This window comes from Sus scrofa, chromosome 13 (assembly GCF_054392235.1).
Source record: "Sus scrofa isolate SSC_HxYL_T2T_F1_AM1 chromosome 13, Sscrofa_HxYL_maternal_Yorkshire_Landrace_v2.0, whole genome shotgun sequence".
Taxonomy (NCBI): domain Eukaryota; kingdom Metazoa; phylum Chordata; class Mammalia; order Artiodactyla; family Suidae; genus Sus; species Sus scrofa.
This window is the reverse complement of record NC_139395.1, coordinates 54,826,328-54,847,688: the sequence shown is the minus strand read 5'-3', so window position 1 is coordinate 54,847,688 and position 21,361 is coordinate 54,826,328. Positions and strand designations below refer to the sequence as shown.

The 21,361-nt window shown below is 42.5% G+C and overlaps 1 protein-coding gene across 10 annotated transcripts in view; it reads right to left on the bottom strand.

Moving 5' to 3' along the window:
* Positions 1-21,361, bottom strand: part of ABHD6 (abhydrolase domain containing 6, acylglycerol lipase) — a 104,690-nt gene that overhangs the window by 42,921 nt on the left and 40,408 nt on the right. For 4 of the 10 annotated variants that reach the window (XM_084988773.1, XM_084988772.1, XM_084988769.1 and 1 more), the window contains one exon: positions 3,116-3,257. The exons of 3 other annotated variants lie outside the window; for them this stretch is intronic. Coding sequence is in view for 1 of the 7 variants with exons in the window: in XM_084988769.1 (XP_084844895.1) it covers positions 3,116-3,257 (142 nt within the window). In the remaining 6 variants the exon portion in view is untranslated. Of the gene's footprint in view, positions 1-2,476; positions 2,585-3,115; positions 3,258-21,361 lie in introns of those variants that run through there. 3 more of the 10 variants (XM_003132273.7, XM_021069092.2, XM_021069088.2) reach the window with 2 other exon arrangements.

The window sequence follows — 21,361 nt, the reverse complement described above, 5'->3', positions numbered from 1 at the left end:
TCATGGGAGCAGAAGGTAGTAGGATCCTAGCTACGGGATCTCAAAGGAGAAAAAAACAGATTTCATTTGGAGGTGGGGAGAAGTCAGGGGAGTGTTCCTGGAGGGAACAGAAGCCCTAGACCCTGAGGGGTAGGTAATCTTTTGTCAAACTAAAAACAAATGGAGGAGTTCCCCGCCGTAGTGGCTCAATGGAAACAAATCTGACTAGTATTCTTGAGGTTTGATCCCTGACCTTGCTCAGTGGGTTAAGGATCCAGTGCTGCTGTGATCGAGCTATGGTGTAGGTCACAGACGTGGTTCAGATCTGGCGTTGCTGTGGCTGTGATACAGGCTAGCAGCCGTAGCTCTGATTCGACCTCTAGCCTAGGAACATCCATATGCCAAGGGTTGGGCCCAAAAAAGAAAAAAAAAAAAAGACAAAAAAAAAATGGAGACCAGCTTTGAAAATACCCTGAGACCAGTTTAGTCATACAAACAAAGCTTAATTTAACTTATTTTGCAAAACTAACTTGACCTGGGTCACTTCCTGCTTAGGTCCCTAAAAATCATAAGCAAAAGTTGAACTGTTCACAAGGTTGGTATGAGGTAACTGGTGACCAATTTCCTGTTATTTAAGAAAATTCTAATATTGTAACCAATCACTGTAAAGACTAAACCATTGCTACTTTCTCATTATACAAGCTGGAGCCCCATTCCATTGTTTTGGTTTGAGCGTTCCTGGTTTTGTCTTTTTGGTGTATGCACAATAAATCTTTGGTAATTACTACTTTTGCGATTCATCAGTTTTACTTCTGTTATTTCTGAACTTTTGGCACATTATAGATTCCATGAAGGGCATCCTCTGAGGAGGGGATGGCCTAAGCAAAGGCAGCCCTGGGAAGAACATGTGATACCAGCTTGGGTTCCGACCACAGGAAGCAGAAAAAGAAGGGGGAGGTCAGGATGCAGAGCCACATGGGGCTGAGACTAAAGGGCTAGGGCACCATCAGAGAACCTAGAGAAATACCCAATTAACCATCCCAGGACCTGTTTTGCACCTCAGCCCTGGCACTTTCAGGCTGTGTGGCAAGCCCCTTCTACTCTCTGGGCATCAGTAACCTTGAAGAGGGCACCGAGGATCTCATGCTGGTCTGAAAACCTAATTTTAGAAAAATAAGTTGATGCTAGGGACATGTTATTCTTTTCCCTAATTTCCAACTTCCTATATCACAAAAATATTGTTGATAAGAATTTACTGATGGCAATTGCGTAAAAGTAAGTCTAATGGTTCAAAAATGGGGGCTCTAGGTCAGACTCTCTGTGTGTCCTGGGAGGGAACCACCTCTGGACTGTTCACATTCCTCCCCTAAGAAATGGACACAGCAGTTGCACCTACCTCATGGGACTGCTAGGAGGAGCAAGGCAGGTCATTTTTGAAGGTGCTTAGGGAAGGGCCTAGCACTCAGTATTTGCTTATTCTATGTCAGCTATTATTAATAAAAAACTAATTTTAACTTCCAGCCAGGGGGAGTCAGCCCTTAGGGATTTCAGAACAAGTGAGAGGAGAGACAAATGCTGACCTCTGGTCTCAGCTGGGACATTTTCTTAATCAGCCAGTCCCAGTGGCACAAAAAGGGTTCATACACTGGCCTGGATGCACAGCCTTTTGACTCACTGGCCTCCTCTTCTTCCTTTCCTCCTTCACTTGGTCAACTTGGCCGCTGGTCTGGGGACTCAGGGTGCAAATCCTGCACATGCTCTGCCCTGCAGCCAGCATTACACAACCCATGTTTCCAAGATTACCAGGAAGACAGTGAAGGCTAGGCAGGGGATGCTCCGGTTGCCAGGTGGCACCGAGCTGCTAGGATGTTTGGACTCTAGAGTTTGTGGCAGTGGTGGGGGAGGGGAGAGGGTGTAAGGGAATTGGGTCAGGCTGGAGAAAGAGAGGCAGAAAGGTTGCTGAGCTTAGCCATTGACTAGGAGAGGTCTTGAGGGGTGCAGATGTTTGGGGTGAGACGGGAACAGGTGACTGCGACTGGGAGGGCGAGCTGTAGCCCTTCCCCAGGAAGTGGGAGAAATGGGGTTCCGGAGCCTCTAAACCATCCAGTCACTGGGAGGAGGGACATACGGGTTGATGACGGCACAAGCAGTGGGGAGGACGGGTAGAAAGAGGATGCAGGTCCCCTACCCGCCCTCACGTTGTCCAAGGGCTTAGGGAGGCAGGGGGCCGACCCGGAAAGCAGGGTGACCGGGGAATTGGGGAATGTTAAACCTATCCAGGTAACGGAAGCGAGTTCGCACAGACTGATTCCGGGGTAGGGTAGAGAACTGAAAGGGAGGTACAGGTCCCCGACCCTTCTTCACCCCGTGCGCCGCTTGAAGTGAGGCCAGGCAGCCCAGACTCGAGAAGGGGAGGGTAGGTCACAAGGTCACTGGGGGAGCCTCCACATCCCCCCTCCTAGAGAGGCACCCCCCACCTTGCCCCATTGGCGCTCACCTCACCTGACCTCGGCCGCCTGGGACCCGCGGTTCGATCCAGATGCCAGTCCTCCAGCCCGGCCTGGATCCCAGCAGCAGCGGCCCCACCTGCCCGCCTCTCAGCTCCCGGGCGGGCCCTGCTGGGCGCCTTAAAGGCGCAGCGCACGGTCCGGGTCCTCCGACAGAAAAGCCGGCTCCGCCTGCGCCCGGCTCCCGCGCTGCTCCCCGGCTGCTGCGTTCTGTCTTGGGGGCTCAGGGGTGAAAACCCACAGCTCCTCGGCGCCCCAAGCTTAGAGTGTTGAGTCCGGAGGGTAAAATTAATGTCCCTCATAACCCGACCCCAGGAACCTGTCTTTAAGCATACAAGAGCCACGGTCGGAGAACTAGCACCTACTGTATTCCTGGAGTGGCGCCAGGTGGAGGGGGCAGAGCACGGTCACCCTGGCCGCTCCCCGAAAGCTCTAATCCCCGAAGGAATTAGAACCCAAAGGGCCACACACAGTTCCATCGTGCGACGCCAGAATTTGTCGGGGCATTGTTTCATTTACTGAGCACCTACTGTGTGCCTGGCATTACTGAGCAGGGCACCGGCCAGTGACTTGGACCAGATCTCTGCCACCGAAGGGCTCAGAGGGACAGACGAGCAAAGCAATCCTACCTTACATGGGTTGTCTCACTTGATCCTACGAGGTGAGCACTGTTCTTGGCTTGCAATCTCAAAATGCTTCTGAGGCAAGGGACTTGCCCTATAAAGGACAGAACTGGGAATTCCAGTCCAGGATTATTTAGCTCCAAAACTCCTAGGGGCAAAAAACAGCCTTTTAGCCACCAATGGTTAAGTCCCCATTATGGCCATTTCTTCCTTTTAAGGGAAAATCTCACAGTGTGGGGGCTGGGGGGAAGGAGCATCAAAGTCATTACCCATTAAATTCAAATGATGTTTTCTGTCTAGTTTATCTGCCACAAAGCCTAGGTTTTTGAACATCTGGCCTCAGTTTACAACTCCAGCCCATTTCCTACTATTCCAAGGGTGCTGAACCCTGCCACCTGGGCCTCTGCCAAGAAATCATGCCCTCTCCTGCTTGACTTGGCCACTCTTCCCTCTTTTCCATACCTCAATTTTTAAAATAAATTTTTTTTTTTTTTTTTGTCTTTGTGGGGCTGCACCTGCAGCATATGGAAGTTCCCAGGCTAGGTCAAATCAGATCTGTAGCTGCCGTCCTATAACCCCACCACAGCAATACCAGACTGAGCTGGGTCTGCGACCTTCACCACAGCCTACAGCAATGCTGGATCCTTAACCCACTGAGCAAGGCCAGGGATTGAACCGAGTCCTCATGGATGCTATTAGGATTCGTTTCTGCTGTGCCACAAAAGGAACTCCTCATACTTCAATTTAAATGTCATTTCCTCCAGGGAGCCTTCCTTAAGTTCCCTTTGGGCCCAAACTGTACTGTGGGCTGCAATTGTGAGTGGGTTTGATTCCTGGCCCAGGAACTTCTACATGCTGCAGATATGGCCAACCCCCACAACCCCCCACCCCAAAAAATACAACCAAGCTTTAGCTGGTGTTATTTGAAAACTTGAAAACACCCTTTTTTTTTTTTTTTGGTCTTTTTAGGGCTGCACCCACGGCATATGGAAGTTCCCAGCCTAGGGGGTCTAATCAGAGCTACAGCTGCCAGCCACAGCCACAACCACAGCAACGAGCGATCTGAGCTATGTCTGCAACCTACACCACAGCTCACGATCCTTAACCTTAAACAACACCATGCCCTCATGGATACCAGTCAGGTTTGTTAATCACTGAGCCACAATGGGAACTCCCCACCTGTCTTTTATTTTTGTTTTTTTTTTAGGGCCGCACCCACGGCATATGGAGGTTCCCAGGCTAGGGGTGTATTCGGAGGTGTAGCCACCGGCCTATGTCACAGCCACAGCAACACCAGATCCGAGGGGCATCTCTGACCTACACCACAGCTCACTGCAATGCCGGATTCTTAACCCACTGAGTGAGGTCAGGGATTGAACCTGCAACCTCATGTTTCCTAGTTGGATTCGTTTCCGCTGCACCATGACGGGAACTCCCCCACCTGTCTTTTAAATTAAAAAAAAATTTCTTCTCCAAAACCTTAAAAATGGATAATTCGTCTTTTCTTCTAATTCATAGTTTGTGGCCCCAGAGACTTTCTAGGGTCTGGAGTTTCTAAATCCAGAGCAGTTTTCCCCCCAGTGTATACTTAGATACACTGAGTTGAGCCCCAGGTGGGAATCACTCCTTGTCACTCTTCTCCATCTGGTGACTGACAAGAGAGAAGCCTTAATTAGCTTCCATTTTTCAGTGAAGCTCCAGAGGCAGGAGGAGAGGAGTGGTCACTTCTCGCTTCTCCCCTGAGGAATTAGGGTGCAGTAGGAGGCCAGGAGCTAACCATATTCCTAACGGCACCTTCAGTCATTCCAAGTAAAAACTTCTTATTACCTGACAGGTCACACCCCAGCATTAGACACGAGTTTGGAAACACCTGTCAGCAGGAATAGCAAAGGGCCCCAGGCCTCACCGTGGCACGTAACCTGTGGAGAGCTCCTGGATCCTCAACCCACTGTCCTAGCAGGGAATTGAACCTGCCACTGCAGGGATACCATCAATCTTGTTGCACCACAGCAGGAACTCCTAGGCTGATTACCTTTAAGAAAAAAAAGACTCGGAGTTCTGTGGCTCAGTGGCTTAAGGATCCAGAGTTGCCACTGCAGCAGCTTGGGTCACTGCTGTGGCACAGGTTTGATCCCTGGCCCAGGGACTTCCACATGCCCTAAATGCAGCCAAAAACAAAAAAACAAAAAACCAAGACTCAGGAAATCTTTCATCTCCCTTAGCTGCATGCCAGAAGAATTTAGCTAAAGGGCCTATTCCCAGGAGAGAGTTATCAGCAGGCCTATCTGCAAAGAACATGTATTGGGCATGGTGGGACAAACCCTGGCAGGGCCAAGATGGCAAAGTCCACTCTGTGTCCACTGTCTCTACACAGCCCAGTAAACATTTGTTTATCAAACATTTGGTTTTCTGCCTTCATGTGAACTGCCTTCCTCCTCTTGGAAGTCCCTAACCACTAACCCTAACATCCTCTTTTTCTTTAGCTGAAGATGGTATTTAAGGGTAAAGTTTGCAGCCATTTGGGCAAGTTACTCAGTTTTCCTGTATACCGTTTATACACATTACTAGACTTTTGTTCGATTTTCTCCTGTTAATCTGCCTCATGTCAATTTAATTCTTAGATCAGCCAAAAGAACTTAGAAGGGTAGAAGAAATATTCTTCCTCCCCAACACTGCACAAGTAACCCTCCAATTAGCATATAAATATACATGCCAATTTTATATGTGCTAATATACACAAATATTATATATATCAATATATATATATTAATAGCTGCACCTGTAGCATATGGAAATTCCTGGGCCAGGGACTGAATCCGAGCCATAGCTGCGACCTACAAGCTAAATCCTTTAACCCACTGCACCAGGCCAGGGACTGAACAAGTGCCTCTGCAGCAGTCTAAACCACTGCAGTCAGATTCTTAACCCACTGTGCCACCTTCGGTGCTGCTGGCTCATATTTTCCAAATGCCTGTGCATAAGTTAGAAGATGATGGAATTTTTCCAAAAGATTAACCTGGACTTTTAACAAGAGGCAAGAGAGACAAATACTCAGAATGCCTGAGACTGGAATGCTAAACACAGAAAAAGTTAAATTAAATGCAGATTTGGATCAAGAAGATGAATAAAAAAGGAACTGAGCATATGTAATGCTAACAGATGGCAAAGGGAAAGCAAAATTACCAAGTTCCCATTTTACTTCATCTTCATTAGAGAAAGCGCTTCCATTTGATCAGGTTAGAACATCACCAAGAGGGAAAACAAATCCAAGATAGGAAGGAAAGCTATGAAAAGAACACCCGGCAACTTAAAAAATTAGTTCAAGTTGCCAAAGGCAGTTATTGCCCAGAGAACCAAAAGGATATTTGGATATGATCTTAGAAGCATTTTCAGTGATCTAAATAAAACTGTCCATAGAAAACAATAATGATGACAGTCAGAGTTCCCTTATGGCACAAAGGGTTAAGGATCTGACATTGTCACTGTAGCAGCCCAGGTCAAATTTTTGGTTTGGGTTCAGGCCCTGGCCCAGGAACTTCCACGTGTCATAGGCCCGGCCAAAAAAAAAAAAAAAAAAAAAAAAAAAAAAAAAAAAATGATGACAATAATAATATATAATTTGTAGGTTTAAAACAAGGGCAGAACTAAAATGCAGGCAAACAAAAAATTAGAAAAGAGGTTATTTGGATTGGAAGAATCAATATAGTAAAAATGACAATACTACCTAAGGCAATCTATAGATTTAATGCAATCCCAATCAAATTACTAATGACATTCTTTACAGAACTAGAACAAAATATTTTAAAATTTGTATTGAAACACTAAAGACCTCGAATAGCCAAAGCAATATTGAAAAGAAAAAAATGGAACTGGAGGAATCAGGCTCCCTGACTTTAGACTCTACTACAAAGCTACAGTCATCAAGATGACTGTATGGGGAGTTCCTGTTGTGGTGCAGTGGAAACAAATCCGACTAGGAACCATGAGGTTGCAGGTTTGATCCCTGGCATCGCTCAGTGGATTAAAGATCCGGCATTGCCATAAGCCGTGGTGTAGGTCACAGATGTGGCTCAGATCTGGTGTTGCTGTGGCTCTGGCGTAGGCCTGTGGCTACAGCTCCAATTAGACCCCTAGCCTGGGAATCTCCATATGCCGTGGGTGCAGCCCTCAAAAGGACAAAAAAAGACAAAAAAAAAAAAAATGACTGTATGGTTGTATGGTACTGGTACAAAAACAGAAATACGGATCAACAGAACAGGATAGAAAGCCCAGAAATAAACCCAAACACCTATGGTCAATTAATCTATGAGAAAGGAGGCAAGATTGTCTCTTCAATAAACGCTACTGGGAAAACTGGAAAGCTTCATGTAAGAGAATGAAATTAGAACATTGTCTAACACCATACACAAAAATAAACTCAAAATGGATTACATACCTAAATATAAGACCACACACCATAAAACTCCTACAGGAAAACATAGGCAGAAGGCTCTTTGACATAAATCACAGCAACATCTTGTTTGATCCACCTCCCAGAATAAAGACAATAAAGACACAAATAAACCAATGCGACCTAATTAAACTCAAAAGCTTCTGCACAGCAAAGGAAACCATTAGAAAAACGAAAAGACAACCCACAGAATGGGAGAAAATTTTTGCCAATGATGCAACCGACAAAGATTTAATCTCCAAAATATACAAACAACTCATACAATGCAACAACAAAAAAACAAACAACCCAACTGAAAAATGGGCCGAAGACCTAAATAGACATTTCACCAAAGAAGACATACAGATGGCCAGCAGGCATGTGAAAAAATGTTCAATATCACTAATTATTAGAGAAATGCAAACCAAACTGCAATGAGGTACCACCTCACACCACGGCCATCAACAAGTCAACAAATAACAAATGCTGGAGAGGCTGTGGAGAAAAGGGAACCCTCCTACACGATGGGTGGGAATGTAAATTGGTACAATTACTATAGAAAACAGTATGGAGGTACCTCAGGAAACTAAATATAGAACTACCATGTGACTCAGCAATTCCACTGCTGGGCATATATCCAGACAAAACTTTCACTGAGAAAGATACATGCACCAGTATGTTCATCACAGCACTATTCGCAATAGCCGAGACATGGAAACAACCTAAATGCCCACTGACAGTTGAATGGATTAAGAAGATGTGATACATATATGCAATGGAATACTACTTAGCCATTAAAAAGAACAAACTAATGCCATTTGCAGCAACATGGATGAAACTAGAGACTCTCATATTGAGTGAAATAAATCAGAAAGAGAAAGACAGATATCATATGATATCACTTATATGTGGAGTCTAAAATATGGCACAAATAATCAACAAAACAGAAAAGATCAATGGACATGTACGACAGACTCGTGTTTGCCAGGAGGGATGGGGAGGGAATGGGATGGACTGGGAATCTGGGGTTGGTAGATGAAAACTCTTGCATTTGGAGTGGACGGGTAATGATATCCTGCTGTACAGCACAAGGAACTACATATCTAATCACTTGTGATGGAACATGACAGAGGATAATGTGAGAAAAAGAATGAATATATGTGTATGACGGGATAACTTTGCTATACAAAGAAATCGACAGAACATTGTAAATCACTCATAAATAAAAAAAGAGAAGAGGTTACTGGAGTTAAAGTGTCTCAATGCCTCTGCATTTGAGTGGGAAGTGAATTAGTATATTAACTTTGACTTTTGTTAAATATGTGTGGTAAAATGTCAATGGTATTCACTAAAATGATACAAATTAGACATATATATGTACATACATACATATATATCTTTTGAACCAACAGAAGGAAGTGACATAAGCCAATTTAATAAAACACCAATCGACCCAAAAGAAGTATATAAAAAAGTGACATTTCCCTCCTGCAAAAAAAGTGAATTATTTTTAATTATTTATTATTTTAAATTAATTATTAGTCCAGATATACTAATAATAACAGTAAACATAAATTAACTAAACTCATCAGCTAAAAGTCAGAAGCTGTCAAATTGAGTGTTGAAAAAAATCTAAGAGGCACTCCTAAAACACAGGAATTTAGAAAAGTCAAAAGTAAAAGTGTAAAAAAATTATATGCCTGGAGTTCCTGTCGTGGCGCAGTGGTTAACGAATCCGACTAGGAATCATGAGGTTGCGGGTTTGGTCCCTGCCCTTGCTCAGTGGGTTAAGGATCTGGCATTGTCGTGAGCTGTGGTGTAGGTTGCAGACACGGCTCGGATCACGTGTTGCTGTGGCTCTGGCGTAGGCCAGTGGCTACAGCTCCGATTCGACCCCTAGCCTGGGAACCTCCATATGCCGCGGGAGTGGCCCAAAGAAATAGCAAAAAGACCAAAAAAAAAAAAAATTATATGCCTGACGAACAGTATCCAAAAGAAAGTTAGTGTAATTAAATTAATATTAGACAACATAGACTAACAAAAAAAATTAAGAATGGAGGATCTCTATATAATGACAAAAAGTTCAAGTCACCAATAAAATGTCACTTCTAAACTATAGAAAACATAAATCTTATAATTACTTAAGAAATTGATGAATCTTTAATCAAAAGAAAACATTAAATCCAGATGGCCCTAGAAGGATGTCTACATTTTCAAGGAATAGCTCATTCTACTCTCTCATGGACTACTCTGGAAAACAGAGAGATCATGTTCCCTACTCACTCTGTGATGCCAATCTAAATTAGATACCAAAACAGACCAATATTACTCACAAGTCACTCAACAGAATTATAAGTAAAATATTAGTAAATTGAGCCCAGGAATATATAAAAAGGATGAGGAGTTCCCGCTATGGCACAGTGGGTTAGGAATCAGACTACAGTGGCTCAGGTTGCTGCAGAGGGTGGGTTCGATCCCCAGCCTGTAGAAGTGGGTTAACATTTCTGGCATCACTGCAGCTGTAGCAGAGGTTGCAGCTGTAGCTTGAATTCAATTCCTGGCTGCGAACCTCCATACTCTGTAGGTGTGGCAAAAATATATATGTACACACACATACATGGATGACACATCATAACCGAGTTAGGAAATATATTCTAGGAGTTCCCATTATGGCGCAGCAGAAACGAATCTGACTAGTATCCATGAGGACGCGAGGTTCAATCCCTGGCCTCGCTCAGTGTTGCTGTGAGCTGTGGTGTAGGTCGCAGACATGGCTCGGATCCCATGTTGCTGTGGCTGTGGCCAGCAGCTACAGCTCTAATTTGACCCCTAGCCTGGAAACTTCTATATACCTTGGATGCAGCCCTAAAAAGACCAAAAAAGAAAAAAAAAAAGAAGAAGAAGAAGAAATATATTTCTTTGATTGGGCATGCAGAAGTTCTGAGCCACAGTTGTAAATAGAATCACAGCAGTGAAAACATCGGATCCTTAACCCATGGAGCCAGGAGGGAAGAGGGAACTCACAGGAAATATATTCCTGTAGTTAACCACATCCAACATATTAAAGGAAAACTATAGATCATCTCAATAGCTGCAAAATTTTCAAATAAAATTCAACAGTTTCTCATGGTAATAACTCATTGGAAACTAAGAAGAGTACTTCAGTAATCAGTTAAAAGGCATCTACCAAAAATGTATAGTAAGTATCATCTCAACAATGAAGAGTTAGGAATACTTCAAAATCAGAAGCAATTCCAGTCAAAATCGCAACAGGGCCTTTCAAGGAAGATGAGATGATTCTAAGATTCCTCAGAAGAGCAAAGGTCCAAGAAAAGCTAACATACTCCCGATGAAGAAGGAAAGGTGGATATCAAGCTTATTATAGGGAGTTCCCGTCGTGGCGCAGTGGTTAACGAATCCGACTAGGAACCATGAGGTTGAGGGTTCGGTCCCTGCCCTTGCTCAGTGGGTTAACGATCCGGCGTTGCCGTGAGCTGTGGTGTAGGTTGCAGACATGGCTCGAATCTGGCATTGCTGTGGCTGAGGTGTAGGCCAGCAGCTGCAGCTCCGACTGGACCCCTAGCCTGGGAACCTCCATATGCCGTGGGAGCGACGCAAGAAATAGCTAAAAAGACAAAAAAAAAAAAAAAAAAAAAAGCTTATTATAAATGTATAGTTATTAGGACAGAATGTATTCATGTAGTGGTAGATAAAAAACCTACTGAAACAGAATAAAAGTCAGGGAAACAGACCCAAGCACATAAGGAAACATGGTTAAATGACAAAGCTGACATTTTAGATCACCAGGGAAAGGGGAACAATTCATTAAGAAGTGCTGGGACAACTGATTATTCATATAGAATACAGAATCTAACAATTCTCACTTCCTTCCCCCATTAATTCAAGAGAGAAAGATAGATTTTTTTTTTTTTTTTGTCTTTTTGTTATTTCTTGGGCCGCTCCCACGGCATATGGAGGTTCCCAGGCTAGGGGTCAAGTCGGAGCTGTAGCCACTGGCCTACGCCAGAGCCACAGCAACGCGGGATCTGAGCCGCGTCTGCTACCTATACCGCAGCTCACGACAATGCCAGATCCTTAACCCACTGAGCAAGGGCAGGGACTGAACCCGCAACCTCATGATTCCTAGTCGGATTCGTTAACCACTGCGCCACAACGGGAACTCCAGAGAAAGATAGATTTTTAAAGGCAAAACTTTAAACTTTTAGAAGACAGTATAAGAGAATACCTTTAGGATCTTTCCAAAATCCGGCACAATAAGACCTTTTACAACTAGTGAGTGAAATGGTTATCTCGTTGCCATCTTAATCTTCATGTCCATGATTAATACGCTTGAGCAGTTTTTCACATACTTATTTGCCACTCCTGTTTCCATGTCTGTGAAATACCTGTTCATATCAAATCCCCATTTTTTAAATTGTCTGTAGTTACATATATTGCAAATATCTTCTCCCAGTTTGTGGTTTATCTTTTCCCTTTCTTTAGTGTTTCTGGATAAACAAACCTTAATCTTAATTTAGTCAAATTATCTTTTACATTCGGTGCTTTTTGTCTCTTGTTTAAGAAATCCTTTCCTACCTCACCTGAACCACATGGGTAGATCGGGGAGATAGAGCCCTCCATGGAAACTAGGGATGTGGGTACTGATCTAAGACTAACGGCTGCTGGGCTGGCAGGAAACCACAGATGGTGCAAATGAGAAAACACAAGCTCTAAGTATCTGAGTCGCTTGGACCTATCTCAGGTGAAACCTGTGGGCTCTGAGTTCATGAAGTCCAGCTCTGCCACTTATCACCTGTCTCTGTACACCTGATTTTCTTCATGTATAGGTAGGGGTGATGATGAAGAACTGATAGTGATGCCAACCTCACAGGGTTACAGAGGAGATCAAGCAAAACCAAGCATCTAGTGGGCTCTCTTGGTCCTCAGAAGGACCTGCAAACTGTCTTTGAGTAGTCAAAGGCCAGTCATGGAAAAGAGTACAAAGACCCCAAAAGTAGGCCAGGAATCAGTGGGTGAGGGTGGCCACCAGGTGTGTGCGTGTGTGTATGTGTGAAGGAGGGGGGCCTAAGGGGGAGTTCTAAGAAAACACATTTCTCCAAGGCTGGATGCCTCACAGGCTTCATTTTAGCATCCACATGAGCCATGCCATTGGTCCAAGATCTCTCCTTCTGAGCTGTCTCTAGCATCTCTCCTGGGGCCTTTACTCAAACACAAACATTTTTTTTTTTTTCCTTTTCTAGGGCCACACCTGAGACATATGGAGGTTCCCAGGCTAGGGGTCTAATTGGAGCTGTAGCCGCCAGCCTACACCAGAGCCACAGCAACGTGGGATCTGAGCCTGACCTACACCACAGCTCACGGCGACGCTGGATCCTTAACTTACTGAGCAAGGGCAAGGATCGAACCCGAAACCACATGGTTCCTAGTCAGATTCGTTAACCACTGTGCCATGACAGGAAGTCCAAACACAAGCGTTTTAATGAAACTTTCAAAGATGTGTGTCACATTATGCCATCTAAATCATGATGCTCCCTGATCCAATTTATCAAAAGGCTAGCACATTCTCATTTCTTCCGATGTTACCTCTGGTCTGAGCTGCTGAGGCCATGCAGGGAGGTAGGTCACATCTATATGGATGGATCATGGTCTGGTCAGTCAAGCAGTTTTTCTAGTGCCCAGGCTGGGGGTTTGGGGACTGGGAGTACTGAGTACCCAACAGGGCCAGGAGCAGGAGGAACCAAGCAGCAAACAAGTGTCTGGGAAAAGGCCAAAGAGTCAGAAACAGGAAAAACTTTGCAGATGGATAAAGCCAGGAGGAAAAGGCAGTTGTGTAGAATGGACTGTCATTTACTCCTTAAGTGTTAGTTCTCAAATGGATGGTTTTCATTTAAATCTTTAGGGTGAGCAGATGGCAATTATGGTTCGTGGACATGTCTTCACTCCTACTCTGTCCTGGGCATTGAGCTTTTCATGCACTGGCCCATTTATTTTCATCTTCATAGCAGCCATGAATGTGGATGTTATTACTTCTACCATGTAACAGACCAGGAAACAGGGCTTAGAAGTTAGGTAACTTGCCCAAGGCCAGATAGCTAGCAATTGGTGGGGTAAACACTTGTCTCCTGGAATCAATGCCAATGTCTTTTTTTTTTTTTTTTTTTTTTGTCTTTTTAGGGCGACACCTGAGGCATATGGAGTTTCCCAGGCTAGGGGTTGATTCAGAGCTACAGCTGCTGGCCTACACCACAGCCACAGCAATGCCAGATTCGAGCCGTGTCTGCATCCTACACCACAGCTCACAACAATGTCGGATCCTTAAGCTACTGAGTGAGGCCAGGGATCAAACCCACATCCTCATGGATACTAGTCAGGTTCATTTCTGCTAAGCCATGACAGAAACTCCCACGTTCTTTTTTTTCTTGTCTTTTTAGGGCTGCACTCACAGCATATGGAAGTTCCCAGGCCAGGGGTCCAATGGGAGCTGTAGCTGCTGGCCTATACTACAGCCACAGCAATGCCAGATCCAAGCCTCATCTGCAGCCTACACCACAGCTCATGTCAACACAGGATCCTTAACCCACTGAGCAGGGCCAGGGATTGAACCCATGTCCTCATGGATACTTGTCAGATCTGTTACCACTGAACCACAATGGGAATGCCCCTGAAACCATGCTCATGACTGCTGTATCATATGGTGCTCAATGAGTACCTACTGGGAACCTGTATAAGACTTATATTTTGCAGGCTGCCATGGAGACTCCTAAAAGTCCAAAACTATGGAGCAGGCCTTGTGGGAAGCTCAGGAAATTTCTACTGAGGGTCTTTTCTTAAGAGATGTACCTCAGGAGTTCCCCTGTGGTACAGTTGGTTAAGGATCTGGCACTGTCACTGTAGTGGCCCAGGTCGCTGCTGTGGCACAGGTTCAATCTCTGGCCAGAGAATTTCCACATGCCACAGGCAAGGCCAAAAAAAGAAAGAAATGCACCTCATTTCTCTTCCCTTTAAACATCCTGAGGTGACCTCTGAAAATGATTCACTATTCGTTTGACCCAGAAAACCTCAAAAGATCATGAAAATCAAGAGGTTCAAATCTTCGGGTTCAAGAGACAGGATTAAGATGGCGAAGTAGAAGGACTGGAGCTCACTTTCTCTCATGAAAACAACAAAATTACAACCAACTGCTGAACAACCATCAACAAAATAGGCTGGAAACTACCAAAAAAGATATCTTATACCAAAAGACAAAGAGGAGGCCACACTGAGATGGTAGGAGGGGTGATCATGTGATATAAGCAACCTCATACCCTCCAAGTGGGCGACCCACAGACTGGAAAGAACTATACTGCAGAGGCTCACCCACAGGATTGACAGTTCTGAGTCCTACATCAGGTTCCCACACTTATGGGATTTGGCATTGGAAGGAGGAGCCCCTGGAGCATTTGGTGTTGAAGGCCAGCAGGGCTTATGTGCAAGAACTCCACGGAACTGGGGGAAATGGAGACTCCACTCTTAAATGACACACACAGGCTTTCCTGTGCACTGGGTCCCAGGGCAAAGCAGAGATTCCAGAGGAATCTGGGTCAGACCTGCCTGAGGATCTCCTGGGAAAACAGGGGGAGACGTGGTTCCTTCTAGGGAAAGGACACTGGAGGCAAAGGTCTAGGGAATAATCATCAGCATAAACTCCTGTAGAGGTGACCATTTTGGAAAAACCTGGCCCCACCCATCAGGGCTGAGAAGCCCCAGGCCAAACAACAAAGAGCGTGGGAACACAGCCCCACCCATCAGCAAACAGGCTGCCTAAAGACCCTAGGCACACAGCTGTCTCTAACCACACCCAGAAACAAAGCCCCACCCACCAGAGGGACAAGAGTCAGCTCTACCTACAGGTGGTGTAGCAGAAACAAATCCAACTAGTATCCTTGAGGATGTGGGTTCACCAGCCCCTCCCATCAACAAGCTCCTGTACCAACTTCAGCCACAAGGGGCAGACACCAGAAGCAAGAGAGGCTACTACCCTATTGCCTGCAAAAAGGAGACCACACACACACAAAATCTATATAAAATCAACAGGCAGAGAATTATGACTCAGATAAAGGAACAAGAAAAAAAAAACAACAACAGAAAAATACCTAAGTGATCTGGAGATTACCAACCTCCACAAAAAAGACTTTAGACTGATGGTAGTAAAGATGATTCAAGATCTTGGAAATAAACTGGAGGCACAGATGGATAAATTACAAGAAATAATGAATAAAGAAATATAAGATTTAAAGATTAAGCAAGCAGGGATACAAAATACAATAAATGAAATAAAAAGTTCACTAGAATAAACCAATAGCAGAATATAGGAGGCAGAGGAATGAACAAGCGAGGTGGAGGACAGAGTGGTGGAAGCCACTGACGTAGAATAGAAAAGAGAAAAAAGATTGAAAAGAAATGAAGACAGTTTAAGAGAACTCTGGGACAACTTTAAATGCACCAGCATCCATATTATATGGGTGCCAGAAGGAGAAGAGAGAGAGAAAGGGCCAGAGAAAACATTTGAAGAGATAATAGTTGAAAATTTCCCTAACATGGGAAAGGAATCACTCACTCAAGTCCAGGAAGCACAACAAGTACAACATAAAATAAATTCAGGGAGGAACACGTATTAATCAAACTGACCAAAATTAAAGACAAAGAGAAAATACTGAAAGCAGCTAGAGAGAAGCAACAAATAACATACAAGGGAACACTGATAGGGTTTTTGGCTGATTTTTCAGCAGAAACTCTGCAGGCCAGAAGGGAGTGGCATGATATACTTAAGTGATGAAAGGGAAAAAAAAAAAAAAAACCTCCAACCAAGATTGCTGTACCCAGTAAGGCTCTCATTCAGATTTGAAGAAGAAATCAAAAGCTTTACAGACAAGCAATAGCTAAGATAATTGAGCACCACTAAACCAGCTTCACAACAAATACTAAAGAAACTTCTCTAGGTGGAAAAGGCCACAACCAGAAACAAAAATATTACAAATGACAAGGCTCATGAGTAAAGGCATATGTATAGTAAAGGTAGGAAATCATCTACACACAAATATTCTACCAAAAGCAGAAATCATGAGAAGAGGAGGGTACAAATTCAGGATCCCGAGATGTATTTGCAATAGAGACCAAGAACTTAAAACAATCTTGTATATATATGGACTCCTATATCAAAACTTCAGGGTAACTGCAAACCAAAAATTTACAGTAGATACACACACAAATAAGAAAAAGCAATCCAAAGAGCAACACTAAAGATAGTTATCAAACCACAAGAGAAGAAGGGAAGAAAAAATATCAATAAGAAAAAATATCAATTTAATACAAAACAGTGAACAGAGAGTTCCCACTATGGTGAAGCAGAAACAAATCCAACTAGTATCCTTGAGGATGTGGGTTCACTCCCTAGCCTTACTCAATGTGTTGGGATCCAGCATTGCAATGTAGGTCACAGACAAGGCGCAGATCCCATGTTGCTATGGCTGTGGTGTAGGCTGGCAGCTATAGCTTCAATTTGACCCCTACCCTGGGTACTTCCACATACTGAGGGTGCAGACCTAAAAAACCAAAAAAAAAAAAAAAAAAAGCAATAAGAACACACAGATCAATAATTACCTTAAATATACCTTATATATTAAACCCATATATATGCTGTTTTCAGAGACCCACTTTAGTTCTAGGGACACATACAAACTGAAAGTGAGAGGATGGAAGAAAATATTCTATGCAAATGCAATTCAAAAGAAAGCTGGAGTAGCAATACTTGCATCAGACAAAACAGACCTTAAAATAAAGAATGTTATGAGAGACGAAGGACATTACATAATAAGCAAAGAATCAATCCAAGAATAAGATATAAAAATTGTAAACATATATGCACCCAACATAGGATCACCTCAATATATAAGGCAACTGCTAACAGCCTTAAAAGGAGAAATCAATAATAACACAATAATAGTAGAGGCCTTACATACCCCACTCACAGCAATGGACAGGTCATCCAGACAGAAAACCAACAAGGAAACACAGGCTTTAAATGATACATTAGACCAGATGGACTTAATAGATAGTTATAACACATTCCATTCAAAAGCAGCAGAATATACATCCTTCTCAAGTGCACACAAAACATTCTCTAGGATGGATCACATTGTGGGCCACAAATCAAGCCTCAGTAAATTTAAGAAAACTGAAATCAGGAGTTCCCGTCGTGGTGCAGTGGTTAACGAATCCGACTAGGAACCATGAGGTTGCGGGTTCGGTCCCTGCCCTTGCTCAGTGGGTTAACGATCCGGCGTTGCCGTGAGCTGTGGTGTAGGTTGCAGACATGGCTCGGATCCCGAGTTGCTGTGGCTCAGGCGTAGGCCGGTGGCTACAGCTCCGATTTGACCCCTAGCCTGGGAACCTCCATATGCCGCGGGAGCGGCCCAAGAAATAGCAACAACAACAACAACAAAAGACAAAAAAAAAAAAAAAAAAGAAAACTGAAATCATGTTAGGCATCTTTTCTGACCATAACACTATGAGACCAGAAATCAACACCAAGAAAAAAAACTGCAAAAAACAAAAATACATGGAGTCTAAACAACATGTTACTAGACAACCAATGGATGACTGAAGAAATCAAAGAGGAAATTTAAAAATACCTAGAAGCAAATGACAACAATGAGACTACAATCCAAAACCTATGGGATACAGCAAAAGCAGTTCTAAGAGGAAAGTTTATAGCAATACAAGCCTACCTCAGGAAACAAGAAAAATATCAAATCAACAACCTAACTTTACACCTAAAGCAACTAGAGAAAGAAGAACAGACAAAACCCAAAGTTAGCAGAAGGAAGGAAGTCATAAAAATCAGAGCAGAAATAAATGAAACAGAAAAGAAGAAAACCATAGAAAATTTGATCAATGAAACCAAAAGCTGATTCTTTGAAAAGATCAACAAAATTGATAAACCCTTAGCCAGACTCATCAAGAAAAAAAAATAGACAGCACTCAAATAAATAAAATTAGAACTAAAAAAGAAGTTACAATGGACATCACAGAAATCCAAAGGATTATAACAGACTACTACAAGAAACTATACGCCAATAAAATGGACAATTTAGATGAAACGGACAAATTCCTAGAAAAGTACAATCTTCCAAGACTAAACCAAGATGAAATAGGAAAGATGAATAGACCAATCATAAGTACTGAAATTGAAACTATGATTTAAAAACTTCCAACAAACAAAAGTCCAGGACCGGATGGCTTCACAGGCAAATTTTATTAAAAATTTAGAGGAGAGAAAAAGACCTAAATAGACATTTTTCCAAAGAAGATATACAGATGGCCAACAAGCACATGAAAAAAATGCTCAACATCACTGATTATTAGAGAAATGCAAATCAAAACTACTATAAGATACCATCTCACACCAGTCAGAATGGCCATCATTAATACGTCCACAAATAATAAATGTTGGAGGGAGTGTGGAAAAAAGGGAACCCTCCAGCACTGTTGGTGGGAATGTAAGCTGGTACAACTACTATGGAAAACAGTATGGCGGTACCTTAGAAATCTATACATAAAACTACCATATGACCCAGAAATTCCACTCTTGGGCATATATCCAGACAACACTTTCTTTAAAAAAGACACATGCACCCGCATGTTCATCACAGCACTATTCACAATAGCCAAGACATAGAAACAACCCAAATGTCCATCAACAGATAATTGGATTAGGAAGATTTGGTATATATACACAATGGAATACTACTCAGCCATAAAAAGGAACAAAATAATGCCATTTGCAGCAACATGGATGGAACTAGAGACTCTCATACTGAGTGAAGGAAGTCAGAAAGAGACAGACAAATACAATATGATATCACTTATAACTGGAATCTAATATACAGCTCAAATGAAACTTTCCACAGAAAAGAAAATCATGGACATGGAGAACAGACTTGTGGTTGCCGACTGGGTGGTGGGGAGTGGGATGGACTGGGAATTTGGGGTTAATAGATGAAAACTATTGCCTTTGGAATGGATAAGCGATGAGATCCTGATATATAGCATTGGGAATTATATCTAGTAGTGACTAGATGGAGCATGATAATGTGATAAAAAGGAATGTATATGTGTGACTGGGTCACCTTGCTATACAGTAGAAAATTGACAGAACACTGTAAATCAGCTATAATGGAAAAAAAGAAAAATCATTAAATAAAACAATTAAAAAATAAAAAACATAAATTTAGAGAAAAGTTAACACCTATCTTTTGAACTACTCCAAAAAATTGCAGAAGGAACACTCCAAAATCATTGTATGGGGCCACCATCACCCTGATACCAAAAAAAGATGAATATACAACAAAAAAAAAGAAAATTACAGGACAATGTCACTGATGAATATAGGTGCAAAAATCCTCAACAAAGTACTAGCAAACTGAATCCAGCAATATATTAAAAGGATCATACTCCATGCTCAGGTGAAATTTATTGCAGGGATGCAAGGACTTTTCAATATCTGAAAATCAATGTGATACATCACATTAACAAACTGAAGAATAAAAACCATACAATCCTCACAACAGATGCAGAAAAAGCTTGACAAAATCCAACATCCATATCTGATAAAAACCATCCAGAAAGTGGGCATAGAGGGAATCTATCTCAAAATAATAAAGGCCATATATGACAAACCCAAAGCTAACAACATTCTCAAAGGTGAAAAGCTGAAAGAATTCCCACTAAGATCAGGAACAAGACAAGGATGTTCGCGCTTGTCACTACTATTCAACGTAGTTTTGGAAGTCCTAGCCACACTAATCAGAGAAAAAAAAAATAAAAGAAATCCAGATTGGAAAGGAAGAAGTAAAACTATCACTATTTGCAGATGACATGATACAATACCTAGAAAATCCTAAAGACTCTACTAGAAAACTGTTTGGGCTCATCAATGAATTTGGTAAAGTTGCAAGATACAAAATTAATACACAGAAAGCAACTGCATTTCTATAAACTAACAATGAAAGATGGGAGAAAGAGAAATTAGGCAAACAATCCCATTTACCATCACATCAAAAAAAAAAAAAAAAAAAAAAAAAAAAGACCTAGGAATAAACCCACCTAAAGAGACAAGTACTGTACTCTGAAAACTGTAAGACATTGATAAAATAAAGTAAAGATGACATAAACAAATGGAAAGGTATACCATGCTCTTGGACTGGAAGAATCAATATTATCACAATGAATATACTACTGAAGGCAATCTACAGATTCGATGCAATCCCCATCAAATTACCAATGGCATTTTTCACAGAACTCGAACAAAATATTTGAAAGTCTGTTTGGAAGCACATAAGACCCAGAATAGCCAAAGATATCCTGAGAAAGAAAAATGAAGCTGGAGGAATCAGGCTCCCTGACTTCAGACTATACTACAAAGCTACAGTCCTCAAAACAGTATGTTACTGACACAAAAACAGAATATAGGTCAATGGAACAGGATAGAAAGCCCAGAATTAAACCCATACACCTAGAGTCAACTAATCTATGACAAAAGAGGCAAGAACATACAATGGAGAAAAGACAGACCCTTAAATAACCGCTGCTGGGAAAACTGGACAGCTACATGTAAAAGAATGAAATTAGAACACTCCCTGACACCATACACAAAAATAAATTCAAAATGGATTAAAGTCCTAAATATAAGACCAAACACTTAAAATTCTTAGAGGAAAACATAGGCCAAACACACTCTGACATAAACCACAGCAGTATCTTCT